The sequence below is a fragment of the Motacilla alba genome, chromosome 4A (genome assembly GCF_015832195.1).
Source record: "Motacilla alba alba isolate MOTALB_02 chromosome 4A, Motacilla_alba_V1.0_pri, whole genome shotgun sequence".
Taxonomy (NCBI): Eukaryota; Metazoa; Chordata; class Aves; order Passeriformes; family Motacillidae; genus Motacilla; species Motacilla alba.
Genome location: NC_052045.1, coordinates 6085797 through 6112215, shown reverse-complemented (window position 1 = coordinate 6112215; position 26419 = coordinate 6085797). Strand labels below are relative to the sequence as shown.

General features: G+C 52.1%; 1 protein-coding gene across 2 annotated transcripts in view; it reads left to right on the top strand.

Annotated features, from left to right (window-relative positions):
• Positions 1-23580, top strand: part of OPHN1 (oligophrenin 1) — a 50806-nt gene extending 27226 nt beyond the window's left edge. The window contains exons 6-24 of one of the 2 annotated variants that reach the window (XM_038164765.1): positions 722-832; positions 1463-1567; positions 2506-2635; positions 4012-4112; positions 5668-5759; positions 5881-5959; positions 6567-6600; positions 7886-7948; positions 8927-9001; positions 10625-10709; positions 11039-11097; positions 12461-12566; positions 13276-13435; positions 17096-17243; positions 18221-18517; positions 19188-19353; positions 20278-20328; positions 21043-21093; positions 21245-23580. In XM_038164765.1, the coding sequence (XP_038020693.1) occupies positions 722-832; positions 1463-1567; positions 2506-2635; positions 4012-4112; positions 5668-5759; positions 5881-5959; positions 6567-6600; positions 7886-7948; positions 8927-9001; positions 10625-10709; positions 11039-11097; positions 12461-12566; positions 13276-13435; positions 17096-17243; positions 18221-18517; positions 19188-19353; positions 20278-20328; positions 21043-21085 (1905 nt within the window). In that variant the 3' untranslated portion in view covers positions 21086-21093; positions 21245-23580. The remainder of the gene's footprint in view (positions 1-721; positions 833-1462; positions 1568-2505; positions 2636-4011; positions 4113-5667; positions 5760-5880; positions 5960-6566; positions 6601-7885; positions 7949-8926; positions 9002-10624; positions 10710-11038; positions 11098-12460; positions 12567-13275; positions 13436-17095; positions 17244-18220; positions 18518-19187; positions 19354-20277; positions 20329-21042; positions 21094-21244) is intronic. The other variant, XM_038164766.1, reaches the window with a different exon arrangement.
• Positions 23581-26419: the final 2839 nt, after the last annotated feature.

Genomic DNA, 26419 nt, shown 5'->3' with positions numbered 1-26419 from the left:
GTCATTGCTTGTTGTCACCTTGATGGTGAAGGGCAGTGACCAGTGGCACTGGCACAGCTGGGGACTGGCCACTCTTTCACCTGGAGAAGTGCTCTGGCTGAAAAGTAACCAGTTACTGTTCCTTTTGCTGGCCTGGTGTCCTGCCTTGCTGCTGGTGCTTTTGGGTGGCTGTGGGGGCAGGCAGAGGAGGGGGGTTCTTCCAGCTGCTGCTGCTGCAGGCACGTTGCAGCAAGGAAGGAAACCCAGCTGTTCCAGCCCGCACCAGAGCAGCTGGATCTGGTCAGATCTGTCAGAGCAGTTGTCACACCAACCTACAAGCATCTCTGCAAGGCAGACTGTGTGTGAGCTCTGGGAGCATTGTGTGCTCCTGCCACTGCTGCAGCTCCTGAACTGCTGGTTCTGGGACACAGATGGAGTCAGGCAAGAGGGTGGTGATGGTGGCCTTGTCAGGAGAAGAGGTTTGTGCTAAAGTAATAAAAGAGCTTTGGGAAAGCCTTTTCCTTGCAGAGTGAGAGGAGGTTTTGGATCCTTGAATGAAAGGGAGCCAGAAATGGGCAGACTTAAAAGCATATCCAAAGTTCCAGCTCACAGCTGGGCTGGACACCAGGCAGGATTTCAGTGAGGACAGAACTATGTGTGGGCTGACACACAAAAGCGAGTAAAATATTTCCAAACTACATGTGATGTATTTTCTTTTTCTACTTTTCCCTCTTTCTTCTAGGCCGACCTTCAGGTGGACAAAGAGAGACACAATTTCTTTGAGTCCTCCCTCGAGTATGTGTATCAGATCCAGGAAGTACAAGAAAGCAAGAAATTCAGTATTGTGGAGCCGGTAGGAGTTTCCTTTTCTCTCAGTCTCATTGGTTGATGCTCAGATGTGCTGGCAAAGGATGAATTGCCAGGTTGGATTAGGTCCTGTGGGGCAGGAGCACTGTGAAGCCCCAGTCCTGTTTCTTCTGGCTGTCTGTGGATCCTGAGGAACAGGTTGGATGCTACACAGAGCTACAGGTCTTGTTATGACTTATCTTGGCCCCCCTGGGTTTGGTCAGTGCTGTCTGTCTGCCGAGGGACAGAGGTGTTACCTGCCCTGCTCCCCTGTCCCAGCCTGGCCTGCAGGGTCCCAGGCTGTGGCTGAGTGCAGGGACCCTGCCCTGGGTGGTGGCTCTGCCCCAGTGCCAGCTGCAGTGGAGGGTGGGATCCTGTGGATCTTGTGGATGATCTCTGCAGATGTGCTCTGGGTCTCCCTGCAGGGTCTTTCATTCTGGGTGTTTTATTCAGACAGATGTGTGGCTGGTAGCTTGGGCTTTAGGGACACTGTGGTGGATAAGCCATACCAAGGCTGGCGTTCCAAAGTTGTGAGGAAAAAATAATTTCATATGTAATTTCTGAAACCCCACACTCAGTCCATCTTTCCTTCCATTATAAACCCAGAAGTTCAGTGTGTCCCTCCCCTCCATTGCAGGTACTGGCATTTCTCCACAGCCTCTTCACTTACAACAACCTGACAGTGGAGCTGACACAGGATTTCCTCCCATACAAGCAGCAGCTCCAGCTCAGCCTGCAGAACGTGAGTCCCTGCCCATCTGAAGGACTTTTCTGTGTGACTTCTGTTCTCATTTGTATTTACACACCTCTGATGGCAAGGTCTTTCCACCCAAGCAGTCTGGACATGTTTGCATTGTTGCAGATACAGTTATTTCCTTCTCAGTTCACGTGGGTTTTCCCCTGTCCTGCATGGGACAGTTTATAGGTCTATGAAATTCTTTTCTATGGAAGGGGCTACTGCAGTTGCATCATTTACCCGGTGCATAAAAAAGCCTGAGTTTCTTTCAGTTTCACAAGATTGAAATTGTTCTCTAAGGCCTCTAACCTTGATCTTAATGGTGCTGGCTTCCTGCAGGCTTGCTACATGCTTTGGTAAGCTCCTCTGCTGGCCAAGTGTGTTCATGGGGTAGAATATCTGAGTCCTGTTTTCTCTATCTTCAGTCTTTCCTGACTGGCCTTCATTTCTGTGGAACAACAGTGGTAAATCAGCCAGGATGGTTTTGTTGCTGGCTCATTAATTGGTCCAAGTAGTATTCCATCAAAATGCCTGGATTTTGTACCCCCTGTTGATGTGACTCTTTCATGCTAAGTGCTGTAGCATGATCAACACCTTTGGGAGGAGAATACACCTGTTATCCAAGCAATGGTATGAATGGGAGCTCCTCTGCTCCAGCCAGCCTTGAAATGTGCTGAAGTCCCTTAATTAAGGGAACAAGTGGCCTCCCAGCTGTGGCACTCCAGCACCATCTCTGCACATGATGTGTCTCTTTAATCATCTCTTAGAGCTCAGTGGTTCTTATGGCCAGTTTCCATGTGGATTTGTGGAGTGGTTTCCATGTTTTGTACCTTGGGAACAGATTCATTTCTGCTACAGCACCTCAGATTTTTCTAGGAATAAATAACCCACAGCTCACTTTTTGCTCATGTTCAAATATGCTTCTGTTTGTTTTCTGTTCCCAGACAAGGAATCACTTTTCCAGCACGCGGGAGGAGCTGGAAGATCTGAAGAAGAGGATGAAGGAAGCACCCCTAACCTGCAAGCTGCCTGGGCAGCCAACCATCGAGGGCTACCTGTACACTCAGGAGAAATGTAATGGCTCTGGGGTGCAGCTGGATGCAGCAGGCAACAGGGCTGCCCTGACATAACCCAGCTGTGGGCTGTACTCAGCCCTGCTGCACTGGGTGTCACCTCTGCCAGGCACAGGGTGTCACCTTCTGCCACTGCCTGAGGTGCCTGGGGTGGCACTGCCTGCAGGGCCTGGGGAGCACTGGCATCCTCAGCTGGCAGCATTGTCAGCAGTGGCACAGAGCTCTGTCCAAGTGACTTATCTGTGACAGCAATTAGCCCTGTGCTCTGATGAGATGGGATTTATGACTCCAGAGCCTGGAGCTCTGGCAGGCTCTGCCTTGGCTCTGTTTTACCAGGATGAATCTGGTGTCCTGCCCAGCCTCCCTCTGGCAGCCTCTACGAGCAGCTGAGCACAGCCAAGGTGGAACCAGTGCTGAGTTAAGCTGCTGAGAGCAAAACTTGTAATTCTGAGTAGAATCAAATCAGACCAAATACAGCCTTTTCCAAAACCTGGCTGCAGCTCTTCATGGCCATGCAGCAGGAATGCTCAGAGGATCTAAGTCTGTACAAAGCTGTGACCTCTGAGGCTACAGACAACTTTGTAAGCATTCATTTTTAATCTTATATAGAAATCTATTTATACTTATATTTTTATGTCTGTTTATCTTGCTTTTAAAAGAAAGCACACTCAGTAATTTTAGATCCTAAATGTGGCATGTTCCTGTAGGCCAGTGGCTATTTTCTGTCTCTGTTTATGCTTCCCTATAAATCAAGTATGAAAATTTGTTCTTCCTGGCAACTTAAAAACAAATTTCAGAAAAAATACCAGTTGAATTATTTCCTATAAAGGGGTTCAGGTAAAAAAACAGAGGAAAGTGACTATGAATCTGGAAATAGGGACTTTAGAGTATTTCAAAGCTGCTGTTGTCTTCATTATTGAGTTTTCAGCCACAGGGAAAAGTAGTGGGGTTTGTGAAACAGACATTCAGGACATGTAAGATCCTGCCAGTGTAGATCTTGGCTGGGCTTGGCCAAACCAGCCTGGCTTGTGGTCAGAGTCCCACAAACGCCCTTTCACCAGCTGTGAACTGGGAGGGTGCTGGAGGCAGCTGCTGCCCTGTGCTCCTCTCCTTCTCTCCCTCTCTTCTCCCCTCCTCCTCTTTCTCCTCGCTTCCTGCTTCTCTCTTCATCTCCTCCTCTTTCTCTCTTCCTCCTCCTCTCCTCCTCTTCCCCTCCTGACTCTTGCCCATGGAGACACCTGCAAGGCTGATGTCCCCCAGGGCTGTCAGTGTCCATCCCCAGAGAAGGGAGGACATGTGGGCAGCACTGACCGTGCCTTGCTGGCTGCACCCAGCTACAGCCCTGTCCCTGATTCCAGCCTCTCCTGTGTTCTGCAGGGGCTCTGGGCATCTCCTGGGTGAAGTATTACTGCCAGTATGAAAAAGAGGCCAAAACCTTACGGATGACACCCATAGACCAGAAGCCTGGAGCTAAGCAGGTGAGTTGGGTGTCTGCAAACATTGGGCCAACCACTTGGGCCCACCTTCCACCCATGTATGGCCTCCCTTCCTGTGACAGCTGACCCTGCAGGTGCCACAGAGGGGTGGGCTCTGTCCCCTCCCTGCAGGCACAGGGCAGTTTGGTGTCACCTGGCAGAGGCACCCCAGTGAGGAGAGGTCTCACTCCACTGTGTCCCTGGGAGCCCAGGCCCTGCAGGGTTTGGCAGCAGATGTGGGTCGTGTGACATGAGAGATACCAGACAGTGCTGGCCCATGAGTTCAGTCTGGGGTGAAACTTGTGCTTCTCTGAACCAGCTGATGTTGATCCTTCCCCGAGCAGAGGGGCTGGAAGCCACAAGAACTGTGGCAGCCACTGAAGTGCTTGAATGACTCAAGTTACTACAGGAGTTTCTGCTTCCAAATGCAGCATTTCCTCACAGCAGTGCGTGCTCACAGCACTGGTTTGTGGTTTGATTTCTGCTCTCAGCACTGCTTCTGTGGGACTGGGACAGTGTGGGGAGAGGAGAGGCAGCAGTGCAGCTCCAAACTGCAGCAAGGCAGCAATTAGGGTAACTACTTCTTTCACAAAGTGCTTTGGCTTACCAAAGTCTGGGAGTTCCCTCAGTCCCTCCTCGTGACAGGGGAGGGCTGGGAGGATGGAGCTCAGCCAGTGCCTCCAGCTGAGTCCCCCGCCCTCCTCTGCCATGGAGCGGGTCCCCGGGGCCTCCCCAGCCAGGCCTGTGTGCTCCAGTGTGTGAGCTCATGCTCTGCTTTTGGCAGGGCTCTGCACACTGCAGCAGGAAAATAAAATAGATGTTTTGCAACCCCTTGGCAGAGAGCTGGGCAAAGAAATATACAAACTATTGTATGGAGAGATTTGTTGTCATTTATGCCGTAAGCATATCTAGTAAAGCTCATTAGTGCAGATAGGGGCTCGGAAAACTTAGTGCCTTTCCCAAACACTGGCAGTCTGGTAACCTGCACCATCAGGTCGCAGCTGGCCACAAACCCACAACCAAATTATGAATTAACTCTGCTGTGGAGTGCAGGGACACAAACACCCAGGGCCAGAGCTGAGCTTCTCCAGAGCATGTCTGCTCTGTCTGGGGTGAGGAAACGTACATCCCTTTGTCCCACAGTGTTTGTGTAAAGCCATTAGGTTCATCGTGGTGTGGGTAACTGGTACTGATGACCAGCCCTGGTAAAAATTAGAACCCAGCTGTGTCAGAGCATGGGTGAGCATGGTCCTGGCCTCAGAGACAGGGAGTGCCTCTCTGGGTTGGTTGGAGAAGTGTTCCAGCACTGTAGGGGCAGAGTGCTGCTGTGTGGGGTAGTGCTGTTGAGTCCAGAACATTCTCTGGCTGAGAGCAAGCCTGGAACTCAGAGCCTCCTGTGTCTGCCTGTGATGATGTTGGGAGGACCACCTGTGTACCAATGCCATGAGATTGTCAGCACAGGCACCGTGGGCAGTGCTGGGCTGGGCTGAGGGGCCTGAGGAGCCCAAAATCTCCCATGTTTCTGTCCTCTCATCTTGGCTTTCATGTTCTCTCCTAGGGCACCTTGGACCTGACCCTGAAATCCTGCGTAAGGAGAAAGACTGACTCCATAGACAAAAGGTTTTGTTTTGACATTGAAACTAATGAAAGGTGAGAGGCTTGATGTCTGGTGGCCCCAAACCCCACGGGCCTGCAGCAAATGCCTCTTTGCTGTCTATTAAAAACAACTTTTCTTCCTTTCCATGCCTGTCCCTGGGGGAATTCCGCACAGGTCCGGGACCATCACGCTGCAGGCGCTCTCAGAAGCCAACCGAAGGCTGTGGATGGAGGCCATGGACGGGAAGGAGCCGGTGAGTGTTCCTGGAGCTGTTCCCAGCTGGAATGCGCTGCCGAGCAGTGTCCTCTGCCGGCGGGTGCTGCTCGGGATCACTGCTGCACGATCACCATGGGTTCCCTGCTGTTCCCTCAGCTCCCACTGCGGGGTGTTCCCTGCTGTGCCAGACCCCAGCCTTTCTGGGGATGGTTCACTCCTGCTCCTCACTACCTGCTGGTAGTTTGGTCTGTCCCTGCTCTTAGCCACCTTTTCAAAGGTGTCACTGCCCACCCTGCACCTGTGTTCTCCTACCTTTCTGTGCCTACTGGTGTCCCCTTCCTTCAGTCTGAGCAGAGCTCAGAGCCCTGTGGTTTGCCTACAGAGCAGAGAATTTCCCTAGCAATAGGTGCACCACTGAAATTTAGGGAGGCAGCAGAAACTCCTTGATTGTGCAGATAATGGGTTCTTCTTATAATGGTAATTATAAAATGAGATTTCTATGGGACATTGTCTTTTTGGCTTTGATTGCCCCTGGGTAATCTGGGGGTGATTTATGGGATGCTGAATTTTCTTTTAGAAATAAATACCAAATCCTGCTGATGATGTTTTTGCTTCTCCCTCCCCCATTCCCACCCTTTTTTCAGATTTATCACAGTCCCATCACGAAGCAGGAAGAAAGTGAGTCACTTCTGTTGCTGTTCTTCGGGCTCTCACAGCCTCGAGGCCAGGCAGAATTTTCCTTGCAGATACACTCATCCTCAAATCCTGCTGAGTAGCACTGTCCCCACTCCATGACAGCAGTGTCACTTCTGTTCTTCCACCACAGTGCCTGGCACTGAGCCCAGATGAGGACGAGTTGCAGAGAACTGCAGTGAGCAGTTTTTATTTAGCCAGGAGTAGTGGGATGTGAGGTTCAGTTTGCACCTCCAAACCCCAGTGAGAGATTCTGAGGATGTGTCCCTTAACAAAGGTTGAAATGGGGCAACAGAGGTGGCATTGAGTTCTCTGGATGTCCCACCCACCACCATGTCCCGTGTCCCCCCTCTCAGCAGTGGGGTGTACCCTGCAGAGCCCTGGGGCACTGAGACACACTGCAGAGCCCTGGAACCCCTCTGGGGCTCTGTTAGCTGGGTGAAACCTGCATTCTGGCTCAGAGCTCGCTTCATCAGCACTGAAACTAGCTGGCTCTAATGAGCACGGGGGGAGCATTCCCAGAAGCATGAGCACAAACCCGCTGTGTGGCCGTGGTCACATCACATGCTGGGAGGAATGGGAATTAAGGGTCCACTGAATAAACATTCTCTATTTGTCATAGATTAAAGCTGGTAAGAATTCCAGTGGTATCATAGCCCTCAGTATCAAGCACCAGGTGGGTCTGTGCTTATTCCTGGGGCAGGGCTAAGAGATGTCTGAGTTTGATGTTGCTGTTGCTCAGAGCAGACAGAATCAATACAATCAACCTGCGGAAAATGCAGGGATCCCATAGGATTGCCCAGCTCAGTGGAGGAAGCCCTGTGCTCAGTTTTCCTTAGCACATCAAGCTGGATTAGTTTTGCTTTTTAATCCTAGTGATGTAGATAAGCAGAAATTACACAGTCCCATGATGAGGAATAACTTTAACTACAAATTTTGCTCTGGAGAGTATTATTTCAGTTTTTATCAGACACAATCCAAACAATTTACACTATTACTATTAAATACCTTATTATTAAAGACAGAGAGGGGCTAGGGAGCAGTGCTGCAACTCAAAATAAATTTGAGGAAAAATGGGAGAACATGTGGAACTAATAATTCCTTGTTAGGGTGTCCAGAACGCTGGTGTTTCCTGAGGGGATGTGGGTGCAGGGGTGAACACTGTGCTGGGACACTGTGGCTCTGGGTGCTGAGAAAGGCTGGGGCTGGGGGGTCCCAGGGGTCTCCAGGAGGGCTCTGGCAGCTAACACGGCTTCCTTGTCCAAAACAGTGGAGCTGAACGAGGTGGGCTTCAAGTTTGTTCGGAAGTGCATCAATGCAGTGGAGACCAAAGGTGAGGAGCTCACCCCGCCTGGCCGTGCTTCCCATGGCCTCGAGTCACAGCGTGGTTCCTGCAGAACGGGGTTAGCCACTGGCACAGGACTGCAGCTTCTAGCTGAGGAGTGTGTGCTCTTCAGTTAAATGCATGTTCTTCGGGAGCGGAAAGCCCACCTGGTTTGGAATGTTGTACCAAGGCCTTTCTGGTTGAACTTACACCTTTATGCTGTTTTCACTCGTGGTTTTCTCAGTTTTGGCCCTGAGCACACCCAGTGTTGGGCAGGAGAGCACCTCTGGCAGCAGGGGTGGCTACAGGCTGCTTCAGCCCCAGTCTGTGAGCAGCAGAAGCAGGTGGAAGGGTGGCAGCTCATCCTCTGGGCTGTCACATATCATCCAGCACCAGTGAACATCACCAGTGTGGGATGGGGGCCTGGATTCATCTCCAGATGTGGGGTTGGGGCTGCTGGGGCTGTGGCAGCCAAGGCCCACTGGAGTGGGGAGCGGTGGGGGCAGGAAGACCCTGCTGGCAGAGCTAGAAGAGACGGTGATTCTGCCTGACCCAGCACTGGCCAGTGTTTTCAGATTCTACTTCAATGCCTTTGTCTTCTGTGGGAGTTGGAGCAAATCCATGATAAAGCAGCACCCCACAGAAATGGGGTGTGTGGGCTGGTGTGTCCCACGCCCTGGCTGTGCTCACCTGGCCGTGACATGGTGACCACGGTGGTGCTGGTGGCCTCAGTTGCTGGAGTGAGTGGAGCTCTTACTTGCAGAGCCCGAGGAGTGGGACAGAGTTTGGGATATGGGACAGAACCCGGGGTGTGGGACAGAACCTGAGTAGTGGGACAGAACCCGGGGTGTGGGACAGAACCTGAGTAGTGGGACAGAACCCGGGGTGTTGGACAGAGCGCAGCAGCAGGAGAACATTTCCACTAGATGGGGCTTGTGGACCACCAGCGGGAAACCTCGGCTAACGCTCTTGGCTTTGTCCTTTTAGGAATCACTACGGAGGGCGTGTACCGGACTGTTGGCAGCAATATCCAGGTGCAGAAGTTACTGAATGCCTTTTTTGGTAAGAATTGATTATTCTGTGCAATTACACTGTCCTGTTCTTGAATTGTTTGTGAGGGACAGAGAGGGTTCCACAGGGAGAATGTCCAGCGTGGGTTTTGGTCCTTGTGACCCCTCTGAGGCTCATCTTCCCCTTCTTTCCTGGGATAACACAATGAGCTGGACTGGGAAGATGGGCTCTGCAGGGAGCCCTCCAGCCTAGTGTAAGGTTTTTTTCTGGAAGGATGGGACACTTCTCTGTGTGCAGTGTGTACCATAAGGAGCCAATGTATGTTAAGAAGCCAGTGGATCCATTCCTGCTGTGAGCCTTCCTGTGGCTGGATCTGTCTGCCATATAAGCTTGGCAACTGGGGAAGTGTTTACAGTCTTGGCAGGTTGTGGGGCTCAGCAGCACTGCTTTGTGTGCTGGACAGGCCCTTCTGGGCCCTGGCTGAGGCCATCTTACCCTCACCTCATGGTCACCTGCGAGCCTCTCAGGGAACCTCTGGGGTTGATCCCCACCCACCAAGGCCAAACCTTTCTCCCCAGCCCTGCCTGGGGCTGGAGCACAGGGCAGGGATTGCGTTCACCTCTCTGCCTGCGTGCCTCGGGCTCACGCCAGCTCAGACATCTGATATTAATGCAGCATTCAAAGGCTTTGCCTGTTTCCTATTGCTTCTACTCTGGATGTTGTTTACTAAAATCTTGGTTTGTACTTGGTGTCTGGCTGTGCCCAGTTCTCACAGAGCCATGACTTCGGGCATCTGCCCAGCTCTGCTGGCCCATGACTCATTGCTAAGCCTCAGGTTCTATTGCTGCTTGATTCTCACCCTCCCTTTGAGCAGCTCTGTGGTTTTCTCCTCTGAATCCCACCAGTGAGTGGCTTTTTGTTTTGTTTATCTGCATGGCTCTGGGTAACCACTTGCCACCTCACTGCATATGAAAGCATAATGGAAAGTCCAACAGCACAGAAATAACTGCTGCAGCAGGATTTCATCTTTAACCACTCAAAGGCAATAATTTTTTTTTTTACTCTCTTGTCCTATTTATTTTCAAAAATAAATCTTGTTGTTTATTTCTGTAGTCCAGCTTCCCCCTATCCTACAACTACATCCTTCACTTCATGGTGCCACAGACACGATGTGGTTTGTCAGGGTGGGGTAGGCAAGAGCAAATTGTACTTCCATGCTGCTGAGCCTCCCCTGAGCTCCCTCCTCTCTGTGCAGCAAGAGGGAATGCTTCCAGAACAGCCTTCAGGGGAGTAGCTGCAAATGAGAGATTTGAGCTGGCATTCAGATTACTTTGGATGTCAGAAAGCTTGTCTTGGACCTGTTGAAATCCGTTGTTTCTGCCAACCTTGGGAAAAAATAAACTGTAGAGAATATGCTCTCAGTGGCTTCTCAGCACTGCTTAAATTTTACCTTGTGCTTCCCTCTTTGTCCCTCATTAGCACCACTCCTCAGCCTCTCCAAAACCCTGACACTGGTGCTGGTTTTCTGCTTTTCCCAGCCATGGGAATTAGGAGCTCTCTTTATGTGCTGCTGTGGCTTCATGTGTCTCAAGGGGAATCCCCCACCCCAAGCTGACTGTTTGTTAGCAACATCTAAATGAACTTTATTCTAAACCCTTTTCATTCTCCTTCCAGATCCAAAATGCCCCGGGGATGTGGATCTCCAGAGTGGGGACTGGGACATCAAGACCATTACCAGCTCGCTGAAGTTCTATCTCAGGTAGCACTGCAGGTCACACCTGCCCCAGGGAGGCAAAGGGCACTGGGGCTGATCCAGATGAAAGCTGCAATGAGCTGCCAGATATTCACATCTGGCTGTTGAAAAGGGCAAAGTAGCAAAGGCTTTGGGAAGAAGAATGATAAATATGGATGTTGCAGAATCCCTCAGTCCCATGGGGAGGTTTCTTTCACTGATATTGACTGCAGAGGGAAATGCCACTGGGGCTTGGTGGCACTGAGGGATGAGCCAGTTTGCCCGTTGGTCCAGGATGGGTCACAAGGGGGTCACAACTGCCCTGCAGAGCTGAGTTTTCTTTCTGGTTGTTGCAGGAACCTGTCTGAACCCGTCATGACGTATAAGCTCCACAAAGAGCTGGTCCTGGCTGCCAGTAAGTCCCACAGCTTCCCCACGGATGGTCCCTGGCCCTGCTGTCCCCAGCCAGGGTCCATCAAAATCACTTGGCAGAGCTCTGCCAGCCCAGCTCTGTGGCTCCCACTGCTTCACCTGTAAAGAGAGCAGTGGCTCTCTTCTCCAAGTGCTTTTCTGTGCAGGGGATGTGGTGCTGGATGTTCCCTTCCCTCCTTTGCTCCTGCAGTGCCCTTCCCTCAGACAGGGTCTGTGGTCTCAGGGGGTCTGGAGCGCCAGAGGATGTCACTCACTTGAAAGCAGCCACAAAAATTGTTTCCCTCTAGTATTGATATATTTATTTTAAAACCTGTGAGGGAATGGGATGTGCTGTTGCCCCCCAGATAAGTAGATGTTCCCTTTAGGTTGTGAAATTTGTCCTGGGATGTTGAAAACAGTCCATGGAAGCATTTCTCTGCTGTAGCTGTTGGGATTGGGTCGCAGTTGGGACTAACAGAGGTCAGCCAAGAAGCTGCTCCGTGGCTGTCACCTCGTTGTGGCCATTGCAGATAAGCTGTGACAGCTGTGAGCCAGGGCCCTGTGAGGGAGACAGGGATGCAGAGTATGATGAGAGTCATCACCCTCAGCATGGGAGTGCTGGCATTTGGAAATGTGTGGCACTAGAGCATCCTTCATCTCACTGTGCCTCAGAAGGCAGAGGGAGACTGGGAGGGATGCCCACTTCTTCTTCATATGTCCCTCTGGAGAATGAATAACACCCATTTTTCTTGGAAAGGGTGTTACCATCTCTTGTTGAAGGTAGTCAAGCCTAGGATTTATTGGTTTCAGGGCTGGTTAAGCCCGTGATGGGTGTGGGCAGGACATTTATCCCTTCCCTGTCCTCCCTCAGAAACTTGCACCATTGAGCTTCCCAGCCACCCAGACCCCACGCTATTCTTTTCACACAGAGTATTTTATTGTTTCCTGATTATTTATTCTTCTAAGGGTGACCTCTTTGGGTCAGGGACTCAGTTTTATTCCCTGTAGGGTATTTTTAGGTGCTGTTCAGTGTCAGAGCTCTCTGGGCTCATAGACTCCCAGAGGGAAGCTGTTTGCTGCCAGGTGTGTGGAACAAGGGTGTGAAGGGGAGGACCTGCCCATGCCCAGCCTCTTTTGGAGTGTGTCCTTGGGCTCCTTTTCAAGCCCCGTTTCTTCCTCTTTCCATTTCATGTTGTTTCTCACAGTATTCATCCTGTTGGTTTGAAATCTCACTTTCCTCTGCTCCCTTTTGCTCCCATGCTGCACAGGGAACGGCTTGCACAGGTTTCCTTTGGCTTTATATTTCTCTTGTGTATTTAGTTTGAAAGTGTTGCATACAAATTCTTCTTTGTGTTGCTGCTTTCCAGAGTCTGAGAACCTGGATTACAGGCTTGGAGCCATTCATGCACTGGTCTATAAACTGCCTGACAAGAACAGGGAGATGTTAGAACTCCTCATCCAGCACCTTGTCAAGTAAGCAGATGTTTTCCTCTAAAACCAAAGAAAGGGGAATAATGGAATCAGCAGAAAAGCCTTTTTGGGAGTTCAGGTTTGCAAAATTTTACCCACCATAGACCCCTTGGGAATTTCCATGTGGATTGCACAAAGGGGGTGACTGTCCTTGCCACCCTCTGCATGGAGTGATGCTTCTCTTTCTGGTGTTCCTTCCATCCCCTTTCAGATATACACAGAGCAGGAAATGATTTAAAAATGAGAATACTCGCTGAGAGCAGGGGCTGTAAATTGTCACCCCTCAGAAATCTATTAGAAACCACCATAGTGTGCTCCCTAAGATCAGTTCTCTTCCTTCAGAAGGAAAGAAAATTAAAGCCAGAAGTCAGTTCTGGGTAAAAAGGATATAGGAATTAAATGAGTCCTTTTGTGCATATGTTGTGCAGATAACTTTTGATTGCAGAGTTAAAGAGGAGCTGGGAGTGAGAAGAGATCAAATAAAGATGCTGTCAGCACATTGCTCTCTCCAGCATCTGTCCAAGCCAAATGTGTGTGTCAGAGCTAGAGCCATGTTTGTCACAAATTCTGAAACACAATGAAGAAAATTGAATTACTGATTCGTAGTGTATCCTGGGTTTTGTTTTTTGATTTTTTTTCCCTTGGAATAAGATCTGTTTGGAAAAGAACAAGCCAAAGCAAACTCAATTCCTCCTTCCCCTGCCCTCTGCAGCGTGTGTGAGCACAGCCGGGAGAATCTGATGTCACCGTCCAACATGGGGGTGATCTTCGGGCCCACCCTCATGCGAGCACAGGAGGACACCGTGGCAGCCATGATGAACATCAAGTTCCAAAACATCGTGGTCGAGATCCTGATAGAGCACTTTGGGAAGGTACGGGGCAGCCCTGGAGCAGCCCCGGAGCAGCTCCGGCTGCTCCAGCCTGCTCCTGCAGACTGTTGCTGTGGCAACACGGCAGCGCTCCGGCTCCTTCTGGAGTCTCCTCGGGCTGGCTTTATGTAACACTCTGCTCTGAAAGGCTTCAGGAGGAAGCAAAGAGTAGCAGGTGTGTGTTCCTCAGTGTTGCTGTTATCTGGTCCCAGAGGAAACAGCGGGTCTGGGCATTTTTGCCTTTTCTTTTTAAACAAGGGAAAGCTTTATTGAAAAAAAACCCTATTGTATGACTGCTCATTACAGGGCTTCACTCTTTTCTTTGCTAGACAGGAGCTAGTCCAGAGGAGAATTGGTTTTAATGGGCGCAGTCCAAGATGAGACACTGCACAACTGTTAAATCAGTGGAAAAAAACCTAGAGCAGACAAGTGTTGAATGGTTGATGAAAGTAATTCAGCTGTGGTTGTGTTCAGATACAGAGACAGGGATGGTGTGGAGATGGAATGGGGAGCCTGAGGGAGGTGCTCCCTGGATTGAGGGGGAGTCTGAGGGAGCTGCTGCCTGGGGTGGAGCCTTCAGAGGAGCTGAGGCTGGTGCCCATGTCCCTGAGCCATGCTCTCACAGGACTGAGAGCCCTGGAGAGCCTCCAGTCTCCTCTGCCCTCCATGGATCTGTCCTGGGTATTCATATTTCAGCCTGAGCATCGCCCATGTGCCCAGCCAGGGTCTGGTTGCTGGGGTGATGCTGAAGATGCACGTGCAGACAGCAACTTTGTCATGTGGAGCTCTGCTTTTGGAGAGCAGAATGTTCCGCTGTGTCTGTGCTCACACTTGCTCTCAGATACCCGACACCGGCTCAGGGGTGTCGGGTGGCTGGGGGATGACAAGAGCTGGGTGTTAATATTGAAAGCTGGAGCAGCCTTTCCATCCAGAGCAGCAGATCCTGAGCAGGGAGCAGATTACTGCCCTGGTAACAGCCCTGGGTTCCAAGGAGTGAGTTGGGTCCTCCAGCTTTTCACGGCAGAGTACACAGTCTCCAAACCTCTCTCATGGAGCCGTTCATTCAGGGATGCTGTTTGCTGTGAGGAGCTGGGGCAGCTCCCAGCATACAGGGCAGCATGTGGCAGGGGCAAAGCTCCCTTTGGAAAGGGAAGAGGCAGCCAAAGCTGGAACAGCAAGGTTCTTGCAACAGGGATGTGGAGCCAGAGCAACCAGGTGGGGACTACATGGGTGTGTGGGACCAGATGAGGGGGTGGGAGTTGGCTGTGATGCCAAGGATTGAAATGGGATGGGAGAGCTCAGACAGGCTTCTGAGTACCCAGAGCAGAAGCTCGTGGAAACACCAGCCACTTCCTTTGTAGGTCTCTATGAACACTTTTAATAACTTCCCACAGAAAAACAGGAACTGGTTTTTGTCTGGGATCTCACACGCTCGCTCCGGAGATGAGGCTCTGTGCTCCCTCCTTACAGCCTGCAGCACAGTCTGAATCAACACACCCTGCCACCTCTGAGAGCTGTCATGACAGCTTTAATTAAGCCACATGTCCTTTTGCTTGCTTTTAATTTCTCCAGCAATAAGGTTAAGTTAGTCACATTTATTGGATTGAGTTTATAAGTTCGGCGTTGGAGCTGACAGTCTTCAGCTCACACATGAGCAAACAGCTCAGATGAGACTTGGAGGAAGAGGGGATGTGGGTTATATGGTGCAATCTGAAGACTCTGAGGACAGAGTAACTATTCATGAAGTGTTTGTGGATAATTGCTGTTTCCACAGCTCATGTTTCAATGCTGTGGTTAAATTAAATAGGTTGATTGTTCTGGAAACACCTTCTTCCCTGTATAAACCTCCTTAAGGTGAGGGTCTGTCAATATCTTTGTACACTTATGTTATTTAACTTGATTTTCAATTAGAAGTAAATCAGAACCTGCACCCACCTCTTAAACACAGTCATTTGTGGTTGGTTTAGCTTGGGTTTCAGGTGTTGAAAGCAGTATTCTTTGGTACCTGTATAAGTGTCCATGGGGAGCTTAGTGTTTCTTTTAAAAGCAGGATTGGATTCTGCTTGGGATAGAGGGATGAGGATATTTCCAAAAAATTTCCCTGCTACAGGCTATCCTTTGCTGATTTAATAATACACGAGCTGCTTTTAATTCATGTGCTGCTATGTCACAGCAGGAGAATACTCCAGTACTGCAGACCTTGTGTTTTGGAGCAGAGAACGTGTCTTGCCCCTGCCCAGGGCAGAGCCCAGCAGGCAGTGAGCCAGCACCCGCCCTGTGTCACCAAACCCTGAGTGTGGGGTTTTTTTTTCCCAGAGTGGGTGTGTAATCTTCCCTCACTGGAGATATTCCAGAACGTCTGGACACAATCCTGTGTCATTTGTGCCTTAGGAAAACCCCGCTTGAGCAGGAAGGATGGATCAGATGACCCACTGTGGGCCCTTCTAGCCTGAACCATTCCGTGATTCTGTGTTGTTTCTCCTCTATTCGTGCAGACTGGGGCAGGCTGTTGGGAGCAAAGCCTGGTTCTGGCACATGGATTTATCCAAAGCCAGCCCAGGCTGGGCCAGAGCAGCCTGACCCTGGGGTGTGGGGAGCTGTCTGCCACTGCCCGCCCTCCCCAGGCACACGCTTGGGACCAAGGAATTTAAACCAGGGATATGTTTTCCTCTCCCATCCCCCATCTTGGTCTCCTAGCCCTGCTCTTTGGCCAGGAGAAGAAGGAATACATTTTTGGTTTGAATTACCAAAACGAGGCTCTTAATCAAAGCAGAATGTTACACTTCTTCATGGTAAGATTTTTCTGGGTGATGCAATTAGGCTGTTTTTCCATATCGAAGTGTGGCCCAAGGGTGTGGTGACCCAGCATGCCAGTGGGGCTGGCACAGCTCTTCTCCTCTGCTGGAGCCAGGAAGGGTCCAGCTCCACATCTCCCACGCAGTGCAGCCTCTGAGTTCAGCAGCTCAAGCCACTTCTCCATAGTAGCTCAGGCTTTAAAATCTGATAGAACTTCAGTTAACATCCCTGGGAAGAACACAGGAGCAGCTGCTTTGGGCCTTGATAGGGTGTTTCAGCTCTTCTGATGTATTTCTTTCTCAGCTCTTAAAAAAAGCCCTGACATAAATGAGAACCTCTCAATTAATCCCAACTAAATAGGTGTCACATGACCAGTGAGAAAAGGAGATAAAACTTCTCAGTAGCACTGCTTTTATGCCAGTATTTTATCCCAGGTAATTTCCTGGTGCCAAATGTGTCATTGTAAACCAAGAGCTGAAGGGTTTTAGTGTTAGATCTGGAACAATGCAGGGTTGGTTTGGGTGATTTGGATTTTGTATCTCTGTGATGGTGGGAATCTTGCTGTTGGTCAGGAGCTGTCAGCTCCAAAGCCTCCCTCATCTGCTCCAGGGGAATTTGCTTCTGCAAATTGTCCATGTTTGTGATCTTCCTGCTGAGCTGCAAGGACAGTGTCAGTAGTGGGAATGGTGTCATGGTGGAGTTGGTGTCAGTGGTGGGGACAATGTCAATGGTGGGGACAGTGTTAGTGGTGGGGATGGTGTCATTGGTGGCCTCCATCACCCTCTGTGCTGGGCAGGGGCCCATGCAGCAGGAGGTGAGGCAGCAGCCCCTTTGTTTCGGGTCACCTGAACATGTCTCCCTTTACAGATCTACTCTGGCCCCCCAGAAGACATCACAGCCCCCCCGGTGCCCCCACCCAGGGTGGCTGCCCGGCGGCACAAGCCCATCACCATCTCCAAGCGTCCCCTGAGGGAAAGACCTGTCTTCTTCAGTGCCTCTGTGGAGGAGAGTGGAGGTCAGTCCAGCTGTTCCCTGATGCCTTATCTGCTTCTCACCCCTCCTGCTTCCTGTAACACCTTTCCAGGAGCAATGGAGGTAACAGCAGCAGGGCTGCACGTCCCAGGTCCTGGACATGGCAGGCAGTGAGGGCTGCTGAGAGAGAAAGGAAAGCAAAAAACACTCATACATGTGTTGCATCATGTCACAAGTCAGACTTTGTGGGATTTGGGTTTTTCTGCTACCTGCTGCATGCTTCATTAGCTAAACTAAGGCTGGTTCTTGGCACAGGAGAGGCCCAGAGGAGAGGTTTCATGGCATCAGAGGCAAATAAACTGCATGGAGTGTTGGTGGGGTAGTAGCCAGGGAGGGCTGTGCTGCAGGAGGCCCAAGGAGATCTCAAGCTGGCTCAGCTGCTGGCAGTTCCACATCCAGAGCAAGAACTCCAAAAAACTTTTTCAGGATGCAGTAAAGATATTTTCTAGACCAAGTTCTACTCTGACATTATCAAAACAGCTTCAGCATTTCCTCACAGTCAGCTGGATTAACAGCAAAGAGTACATGACCTTAAAATCATGTTTCTGTACCTGATTTGCTATAGTTGTCACTGCAGGCCGTGCCTTGATTCCACAGTCACCAAAGAGATGGAAAGTCTCTTTCTCCATTAGTTTTCAGAGCTCTGATGATGTTTAGGTATAAAGTGCACTTTGTGACACTGGCAGAACATGATTGATTCACATTGCTCTTTAAAACTCTCAGACTGCTAATGGAGCTGGGGCTGGCCTTGCATTTCAATGCTTCCTCGACCTGGGAGCAGAAGCATTCGCTCACCTTGGACCGCCCCGAGGCTGCAGGGAGCAGTGGGGTTCATAGCAGAGCTCCTGCTTGCTCCTGGGTCTGCAGCACAGCCACAGGGGTGGGATGAGTGGCTTTTGGAGGCACATCAAGTGCAGTACACGCCTAACCCCACGGCTCTCTGCCCTCTTGTCTCCACAGCAGAGAGGCTCAGCCAGACCCCCAACGGTGGCGGCGTGGAGGCCCCCAAGCCCCTGCACCGCAGCCGCCTGCCCGCGCCCCGGCCGGGGGGCGACGAGCCGGGGCGTCCCCCCGCCGAGAGCCGGCCCCAGCCGCGTGCTGAGCCCGAGCTGGGGAAGCTGGGCAACAGGCTGCAGGATGGAGGGGCCAAGCCAGCTGCCAGGGCGGCCAATGGGGTGGTGACCAGCCCTGCCCTGAGGAACGCCACGCTGCAGGCCAGGAGGCCGGCGCCCCGGCCGGGCATCTGCGGCAGAGAGGGTGAGTGTGCAGCAGGGGCCTGGCCAGAGCCAGGCAGGTGCCCGAGGTGCCCGAGTCAGCCCTCCCTGGGCCAGGTGGTGGCCTCTCCCCTTGAGTCCTCTTGATGTAGTTCAGCAGGAGTGGCTGGGAGTCCAGAACAGCCTAAGGTGTGGGCATGGGTAAAGTCTGACACTCATTCCTTGTTGACTTGACTCTTAAAGACTTCGAAGGGTTAAGTGAATAGTAAGGCTGGCTGGATGTTGGGCAAGAAAAGAAGCCGAGGAGAGGACAGGTAGTGTCACTGTCCAGGATGAAAGCTCAGCTGCAGGAATCACCAGTTTGTGCTGTTCCTCTCCCTTTCATAGAGCAGCACTGCAAAGGGTTTGGTTAAGAACACTTGTCATTCCCAGGAAGTATCAGCTTCACAGTCAGCAACTGCATTGAGTTTATCCTTGCAGGTCCAGCTCCCGCCCCTCTTACCAGTGCCAGGAAAGCTTTTCTGGGACAGGTAGTGTGGGAACTTCCTTTCCCTGGACTCTGTCCCTCTATTCTGGCTATTGGCCAATGTCAGTGAGAGAGTGTTGAGGCAGAGGGACAGAACTAAACCTATGGACCTGTTCAGTGCCCCCTCATAAATATCTGGCCTCTGCCAGAGCTTCCTGCTCAGTGTTTGTTATCTCCATCCCTGCAGGTGACTGTGACGGTGTCCCTAAGCCACGTTCCCATGGTGATAAGCCTGTGATAACGCGTCCCCCTGTGAGACCTCCGGATCCACCGTGCCGGACTCCCATCCCTCCAAAGCTGGAGCAGAGGCCAGATCTGATAGCAGGGACAGCAGAGGAGATGCCCTCATCTGTGTAAGCCAGCAGCCTGTGGAGGGTGCTTGGTGCTGGTGGGGATGCTTGGGGGCTCAGTGGCTGGAGCCTGTGGATGTCCCCTTGGCACTGGTGCAAGTGCAGGTTTGAATGTCAAATGGAAAGCTGGGCAGAGGGCACGGCCAGGGAGGGGAATGGGGCCACAATGAAGGCAAACATGAAGCTCTGGAGCTGCTCAAGCACAGTTGCCCCATCCCCTTCCCTGCTGTTTCTGGGTTGGTGGAGCTGAGCCCCTTCCTGCCTGCCTCCAGCAAACCTCTCAAATGAGACACTTTCTGGGGCAGGACAAGATCCAGCTTGGATCTTCTTAAGGAAGCTGGATGGAGTTCAGCTTCATCTCATCCTCAGATTTCTTTCAGATTTTAAGAGTCAGAAACCCTGCTGGCTTTAGTGGGAATTAACCTAAAGAAAACAAAAGGTGCCATGAGGGTCAGCTCTGTGCCAGAACTGCTGTAATTCCTTCTCTGGGATAATTTACCTTCTCTTTCTTGACCACGGGCAGGAGCACATAAACACTGAAGGAAAGATCATAAAGGGCATGGATGCACACAGGATTATAGGCAAGAGCACAGAAATAATGACTGGATTTGGCTCGTGGTGCTATGTTTTAGTTGGTGTGGTGGTGTTTGGTCAAAGGTTAGACTCCATGGTCTTGGAGATCTTTCCCAGCCTAAATGATTCCGTGATTCCATGGTTCTGTAAGCAACCCAGCCAAAGCACTGGCAGGTGGTGTGAGGGTGGAGCAAGCACAGAAGGAGCCCGGCTATGCCTTGGCACAAGAACTGTCAATTGAAGGTGATCTCTGCAGTTCTGCCAATGCTGCGGCTCATTCCCCTGGCACAGAGCAGATCTCATTAGCAAATTGCCAGGTCGAATCCGGAGAGACTTCTCCTGTTTTCTTTGCAGGGTGGCCTCTAGGACCAAGTTTTTTGAGACGGCGTCCCGAAGAACAGGCAGGTAAGGCTGGCACGGGGAAGGTTCCATGTGGAGAGCAGCAGCCCTGCAGCACAGGCTGCTCCCTCTGAGGCAGAGCCAGCACAGACAGCCCCAGCCCCAGGCCTGCCTTGTCTTGTACTCACAAACAGCAGATGGGGCTCAGCTAAAATGCTGAAACTAAACGAAGAGCACAAAGCCTAAAATGTGAGTTCAGATACAGACTTGATAAATTAAATCCGCCAAGTGAGAAACATCCCTGTGGTTCCCTGTTACCATGTGTGTGGATCTGTGTGGTGTAGTGCCCATTGTACTCAGGCTTTGTGGGAAATCAGGTCATGGGTGAGGTGATGAGGACTGGTTAGGTCCCAGCAGCTGCCAAGAGAGCATGGCTGGTCCAGCACAGGGGGTGTGCAGACAGGGAGCTAGGGGGTTGTGGGGACAGTGTGGGCAAAGCCCTCGGCTCTGAGTGGCAGGAGGTGCCATTTGTGATAATATTTGCCCAAATAAGCCTCAGCTTCCTGATTTGAAAAGCTGCCAATCTCTGCCCAAGAGAGAGCAGGTTTGTGTGTAAGTCTGAGAACTGCTGCTACCAGTACTGAGAGAGAAAACATTTGTGCTATTGCAAAACAGACCCCTCCCTGCCCATTACCTAGCCTCGAGGAGCTTGTGGAGCTGAGTTGGAGCTTGCTTCTTGCACTCATTTTTTTCTCTATTCTTCTACTTCCTTTTATCCAGTTCTTCATCACCACAAGGCAGGATCCCAAGTGATGAGAGCTGAGGCTAAAGGTATGTGTTTATGACAACAAATCAAATAATAAACTGAAAGCAGACATATAAGATAAATCAGCATTTATGGGGCTGTGGGATTCCAGGGTTCTGCCATTACTGGTGGATTTGCACTGCTGCACAGAACATGGAGCTTGTTTTCTTCTTCCAGGCTTTGTAAAGACACCTCAGCTCAGCTGGACCCAGGAGACTTTCTGTGCTTGTGACCCAGGAGTCAGAGCTGAGCCTTGCCAGCCCCAGTGCCCTGGAGAGCAGCTATCTTACCGGACGATGATTTCCAAGCCACAAGTGGCTCAAGAAATTAGAAGAGGGAGACCACGACGGAGAGCAGGTCCTGCTCACACATCTGTGTTGAACTGTTCCCTGCCCTCCCACCTCTCCTTCCTCTCCTCTCCCGTGTGTGCCCGTGCAGGTGATGGCAGCATGGGCAGGGCTGGGGGACATGGACCGCATGTGGAAGGGACAGTGGAGCCCCTGTTCACCTGCTCACTTTCGGGAAACATGCCTTGAAAAGGGTGTTTGGACAGCACAAGGACTACTGAGTCCCTGTGTTTGGATGCAAGGGCGAAACAGCTGCAGTCCCCCCTTGCCCTGCTTGCCCTGAGAATCCGCTTCCTTTGTGCTTGTGTCCCTGATTGGTGAGTGTCAGTGTGTGGGACAGCTGTGCCTGCTAACGCTGCCCATGGTGACACAAGCTGGGCAGGGATGGGGGAATCACTGCACCCAGCTCTGTGGGATGTCTCCTCATCTCCTCCTGGACATCCCTGGCCTGGGACACTACACTGGCAGACAGGCTTGGCCAGGAGCTTGGCCTGAGCCATGGCCACAGCCTTGCCTGGGATCAGCTCTCAGGCAGCACCCTCGGGTCAGCAGCCTCCAAGGGTGCAGCTGAGGGAAGGGGGCAGCAGGTGCTCATCCTCTTCCTCCACTGCCTCCTCTTCCATGTGAGCCACACTCCCCACAGATCCACTTCTCACAGGCCCACCAAGAAGTCTCCATCCTGGGTGATTGTGGTGGCCAGCACAGAGGTGCTGAGGATCTGAAATTTACTGTTTGTAGGTCAAACCCATTGTTGTTTTGTTTGTTTTTTTTAAGAACTGCCCAGTTTCTTGTTTGCTTGTTTATTAATTTCCAGTACAAGATGCCCAGCCTGTCCCTCAGCCATGGCCCTGTGGATGATGCCCATTGGCCCGGGAGGTGTCCCTGGCCAGGACCTCTGTAGCCCTAGAGGCTTGTCTGTTGCTCCAGCTGCTGCTGGGACCCAGCTCCAGGGCTGTGCACGGCAGAGAGCTACTTCCCTGCTTCCTCCATCTGCCCAAAGATGACTCCCTCCTTTTGAATGGTTTTCTTTAGGTGCTGAGAGCATTTGCAAACCAGTGGCCAATCATTCCCACAGCTGCTTCCCAGGTGCTCCATTCCCTCGAGCATGGTGTCCTGCCCGGTGCAGGTCCTTCCCACCTCCTGGCACTTTGCCTCTGTGTGACCTCGTGTCTCTTATTGCTGAATGGCACACAGCTCACGTGTGTCATGTCCATGGTGCTCTCACTCCCTTGGCTTCAGCAGTGCCCGAGCTGCTCCCTCCTTTCGGCCTGGCACATGCAAGTGGCTTTAAAACCAAACCAGCCCTGTGCTGTGGCAGTTGAGGCTGTGCCACGTGCACTGGCAGCACCTGGGGCTGTGCTGGGCCCCTCCTGCTGCAGCCCCTCACCAGGGGCTCAAGGACAACACACAGTGGTTCTGATCAGGGATCTCTGAACAGGAATGGAGCCGAAGCTGGAGAGAGCTGCTCTGACCAGCCTGGCAGTGGGGCCACCTGCCTGCAGCACATCACCCCCTGGCCCTGTTGGGGTGTGGGCCTGTGGCTCCCACACAAAAGGCCAGCATTTCCCTACTGTGTTTCTTGCTTTGAGCTGCTGTTCGTGAACCTCTCGAGCCTGTCAGTTTGGGAAGCGCCTTGGGTTGTGCCGATGCATGTGGCTCTGGAGGTGACATTCTGTGGGAGCAGTGGCTTGTCACATCCTCCTGCTCGTGCCCACTGCCCAGCACAGACCCCCAGGACAGAGCTGGGCTCCATGGGTAAGGAGAATCCAAGGGTGGTTGGGTTTCAGTCTGACAGTGGGAGCAGTGGGGAGAGGCAGCTTCTTGCAGACTATTTCATGGTGTCCTTTTAAAGTTCTTTGTCACTTGTATGTCTGTGCTGATTTTTCCTGCACCTGTGGGTGCAGCTGAACACTGGGGACCAGCAGTTGGAGCAGTGGGGATGCTGGTTGTACTGGCAGGGGCCTGTGGGGTCCAATTCCTGCTGCTGTGGGGCCCAATCCCTGCTGCTGTGAGCGCAGTCCCTGCTGCCAGGGGCCCAGGAGTGACAGCTGGGAATGTGGGATCGCCCTGTGCAGCACGGCAGCCCCCAGCATCAGCCCTGGAGCCATTGTGATGTGTACAAGCTTAGGTTATTGCAAGTGTTTATAAAGTTTCCATGAAGTGAAACAACCATCTGGGTGTGTTTTGTTCCTCTTCACCCCGGGCCCAAGCGCTGCCCCCCCTGCCGCCCCCTCTGCAGGCAGGCCCTGCTGTGGGGGCCCAGCTCTGTGCTCCGGGCAGGCCACACAGGGCTGTGTCCATGGGACTGGGAGTGCCCTGGGCTCTGCCATAGCCCCGCTCTGGGTTTGCAGTCCCCAAAGCTGGTTTTCTGCGTTCTTCTGACTGGAGAAGCTGCTCTGCCAAGGCTGAATATTCCTGCGCTGCTGCAGTGCCTGGACAGCGTCCTGTGCCGTGGGTCACCGAGACTCCAGTTTTCCTGTGACCACCAATGGCTTCTTTCCATCTATCCAGCACTCTTTTCCCCTCCTCTCATCTGTTTCCCCCCCACCTTTTGACTCTGACATTGCACACCAGTGTTTGCTTTTCAGGCCTCTTGCTTTTCTTCACCAGCAAGCCCTCTCCCAGGAGAGAACAGCTTCTCTCTCTGACACGGGAATCTCGCAGCCAGCTCTGGAGCCCAGGTTTCTGGAGAAGCCTGATGGAGGTGACCGCTCCAGAGGCTCTTCCTGGGAGCCCATGGCCAGCCAAGCTGCCTCCACAGCCACGAGGGTTCCCAGCTGGAGAAGGGGAGCGTTCCCACCCACACCCTGCTCAGGGCTGCTCGGTGTTTTTGGGATCCTCCTGCAATTATTTTGTGCGGGCCCGGCCCCCGCCCGCGGCCCTCGGTGCAGCGCGGGCCCGGTTTGCCAGCTCGAGAGGCCTGGGCCGTGCCCTGGCTCCGGGCCCGAGCAGCCGGAGCGCTCCCGGGCCGGGCATGGACACAATGCACCGGGAGCAGCAGCTGGAGGGTTTGCTGCTTGTTTTTTTCTGGCTTCTTATTTCTCTCAAAAGTTTCCTTGTGGGGCTGTAACTTTTCCAGGGCTGGATGCATTCAAAACAGCGGCGTTTGGGGAACTAAACAGTTTCCTTTCCTCGCTAGGCCTTGTATGAAGTGGTCGTGAACTGGAACAAGCCTTGAGGCACTGCCCCTATAATCCTTGTCTCCCAACCCACAGGTGCCTGGCTTGCTTTCTTACAGAAAACATTTGGATTTAATATGAGCCAGAAAATTATTTTCCAGCACAAGTAAAACCTTTCAGGTTTTTATAGAGAGAAGATAACAAAACAAGCAGTTCCAAAGCTTGAGCCCGAGCCTCAGTGAGTTCTTCCCAGAGGAAGATTTGAAGAGGCCAAAGACTCTGCAGCAGACACATCTGTGTGATAAATTTAGAATTGAAATATACTTACTGGAGCACTGACATCTGAAATGGATGTGCTACGCAGAGACCCATGAAGGCACCGGAATCCACCCACGTGGGACTCCTGGGAGGATCAGAGCCATAGTTTTCAGCTCTGTTGTTCTCCCTGACCCGTCCCACTGCACCATTACCCATCTGGATGCTCCGAGCTGGGAGCAGCTCCCTGAGCTGGGCGGGTTCCTGGCAGCCCTTAGCAGGTTTCTTGGCCCATACACATGGCTGTAAATCAGGTCGGGCCTCCAAAAAATCCTGTGATTGGCTTAAACAATCAGGAGATGCTTTGAACTACTAAAGGCCATAATGTTTTCCATTTTCCGTGTTTTCAGAAGTTTAAGAAGTGCTTTAACAGCCTCTGCCAGAGTCTGTAAGAGCTCCCGCAAGGCAGAACTTCTGAAGATTCTTGAAATCCTGTATAAAATGGGGCATGCCCATGAACGCTCAGAGGGCAAGTCCCCATGAGCTCCATCCTCCCAGAGCTCCATCCTTCCTCACTCTGTGTCCTGCACACCTCGGCTCCCTTCAGTGCCTTGGCCCCACAGGCTCTCCTGGTGGCCACCACACCATGCTACCCCTCCGCGCCACTGCGCCCACCCTGCTCCTATGGGGTGGGACACGGGGCATGCCAGGCAGGCCCTGTTTGCCCTCCCCTTGGCACCGGCTGGCAGAGAGAGGCAGCAGCAGTTTCGGGTAAGGAGCAAACCCCAGCATTGGCTGGTGTCCCTCGTGTCAGGGCACTCGAGTCAGCATGACCCCACTGAGGTCTGTGGCTGCCACTGGTTTGTCCTGGGAGCACAAGCACAGCCCTGACGCCATGGCAGGCACACAGGGCTGGCTACCAGCACAGCAGGGTCACAGTGCTGGCACTCCCAGACCCCCAGGGAGGGGAACTGCTGAAAGGGCTTTTTGACACAACTCGCCGGTATTTTAGGAAACAGAACTTCTGCCTGTTTTAAAAATATCCCAATTTCTGCTATGAGGACAAGAACAAATAAATTACATCAAAGCATGAGGCCATTTTGGGGTTTTCATGATGTTTCCATGTTCTCAGTTGACTTCTTCTTCATGGTAACTGGACTTTGTCCTGTGAGCTTTGCGTGCTGTTCTGCCAGGAAGCCAAGGCATCTCTAAGGGCAGCACTGGAGCCTGCTGGCATGTGGCTCATCCCCAGTGCTGGCATGGTGGCTGTCACCCTGCTGCCAGCCCCCACAGCTACAGCAGTTAGGAATGGTCAGGGAGGTCAGCAGCTTCCCTGTGACCTGTAGGTCCCGGTGAGCTGTGCAGGGGGGATGCAAGGTATAGGATGTGGGATGCAGGATGTGCAGCAGAGGGGGCTGGAGCATAGTAAGGCAGAAGGAGCTGAGTGAGGTGAATTTGTCCTCCAGCTTCAGTTCTGACCCAGCAGTCCCCAAGAGGTGGCCTCACAGTCCTCCCACAGACACTGTTCAAGCCACACGAGTTTGAGACCATCAGAGACCAAAGCCAGTGTAAGCCCAGGATGTGTAGCCACTGAGGGACCAAGTCCATCATCCCATGAGGCACTGGACCAG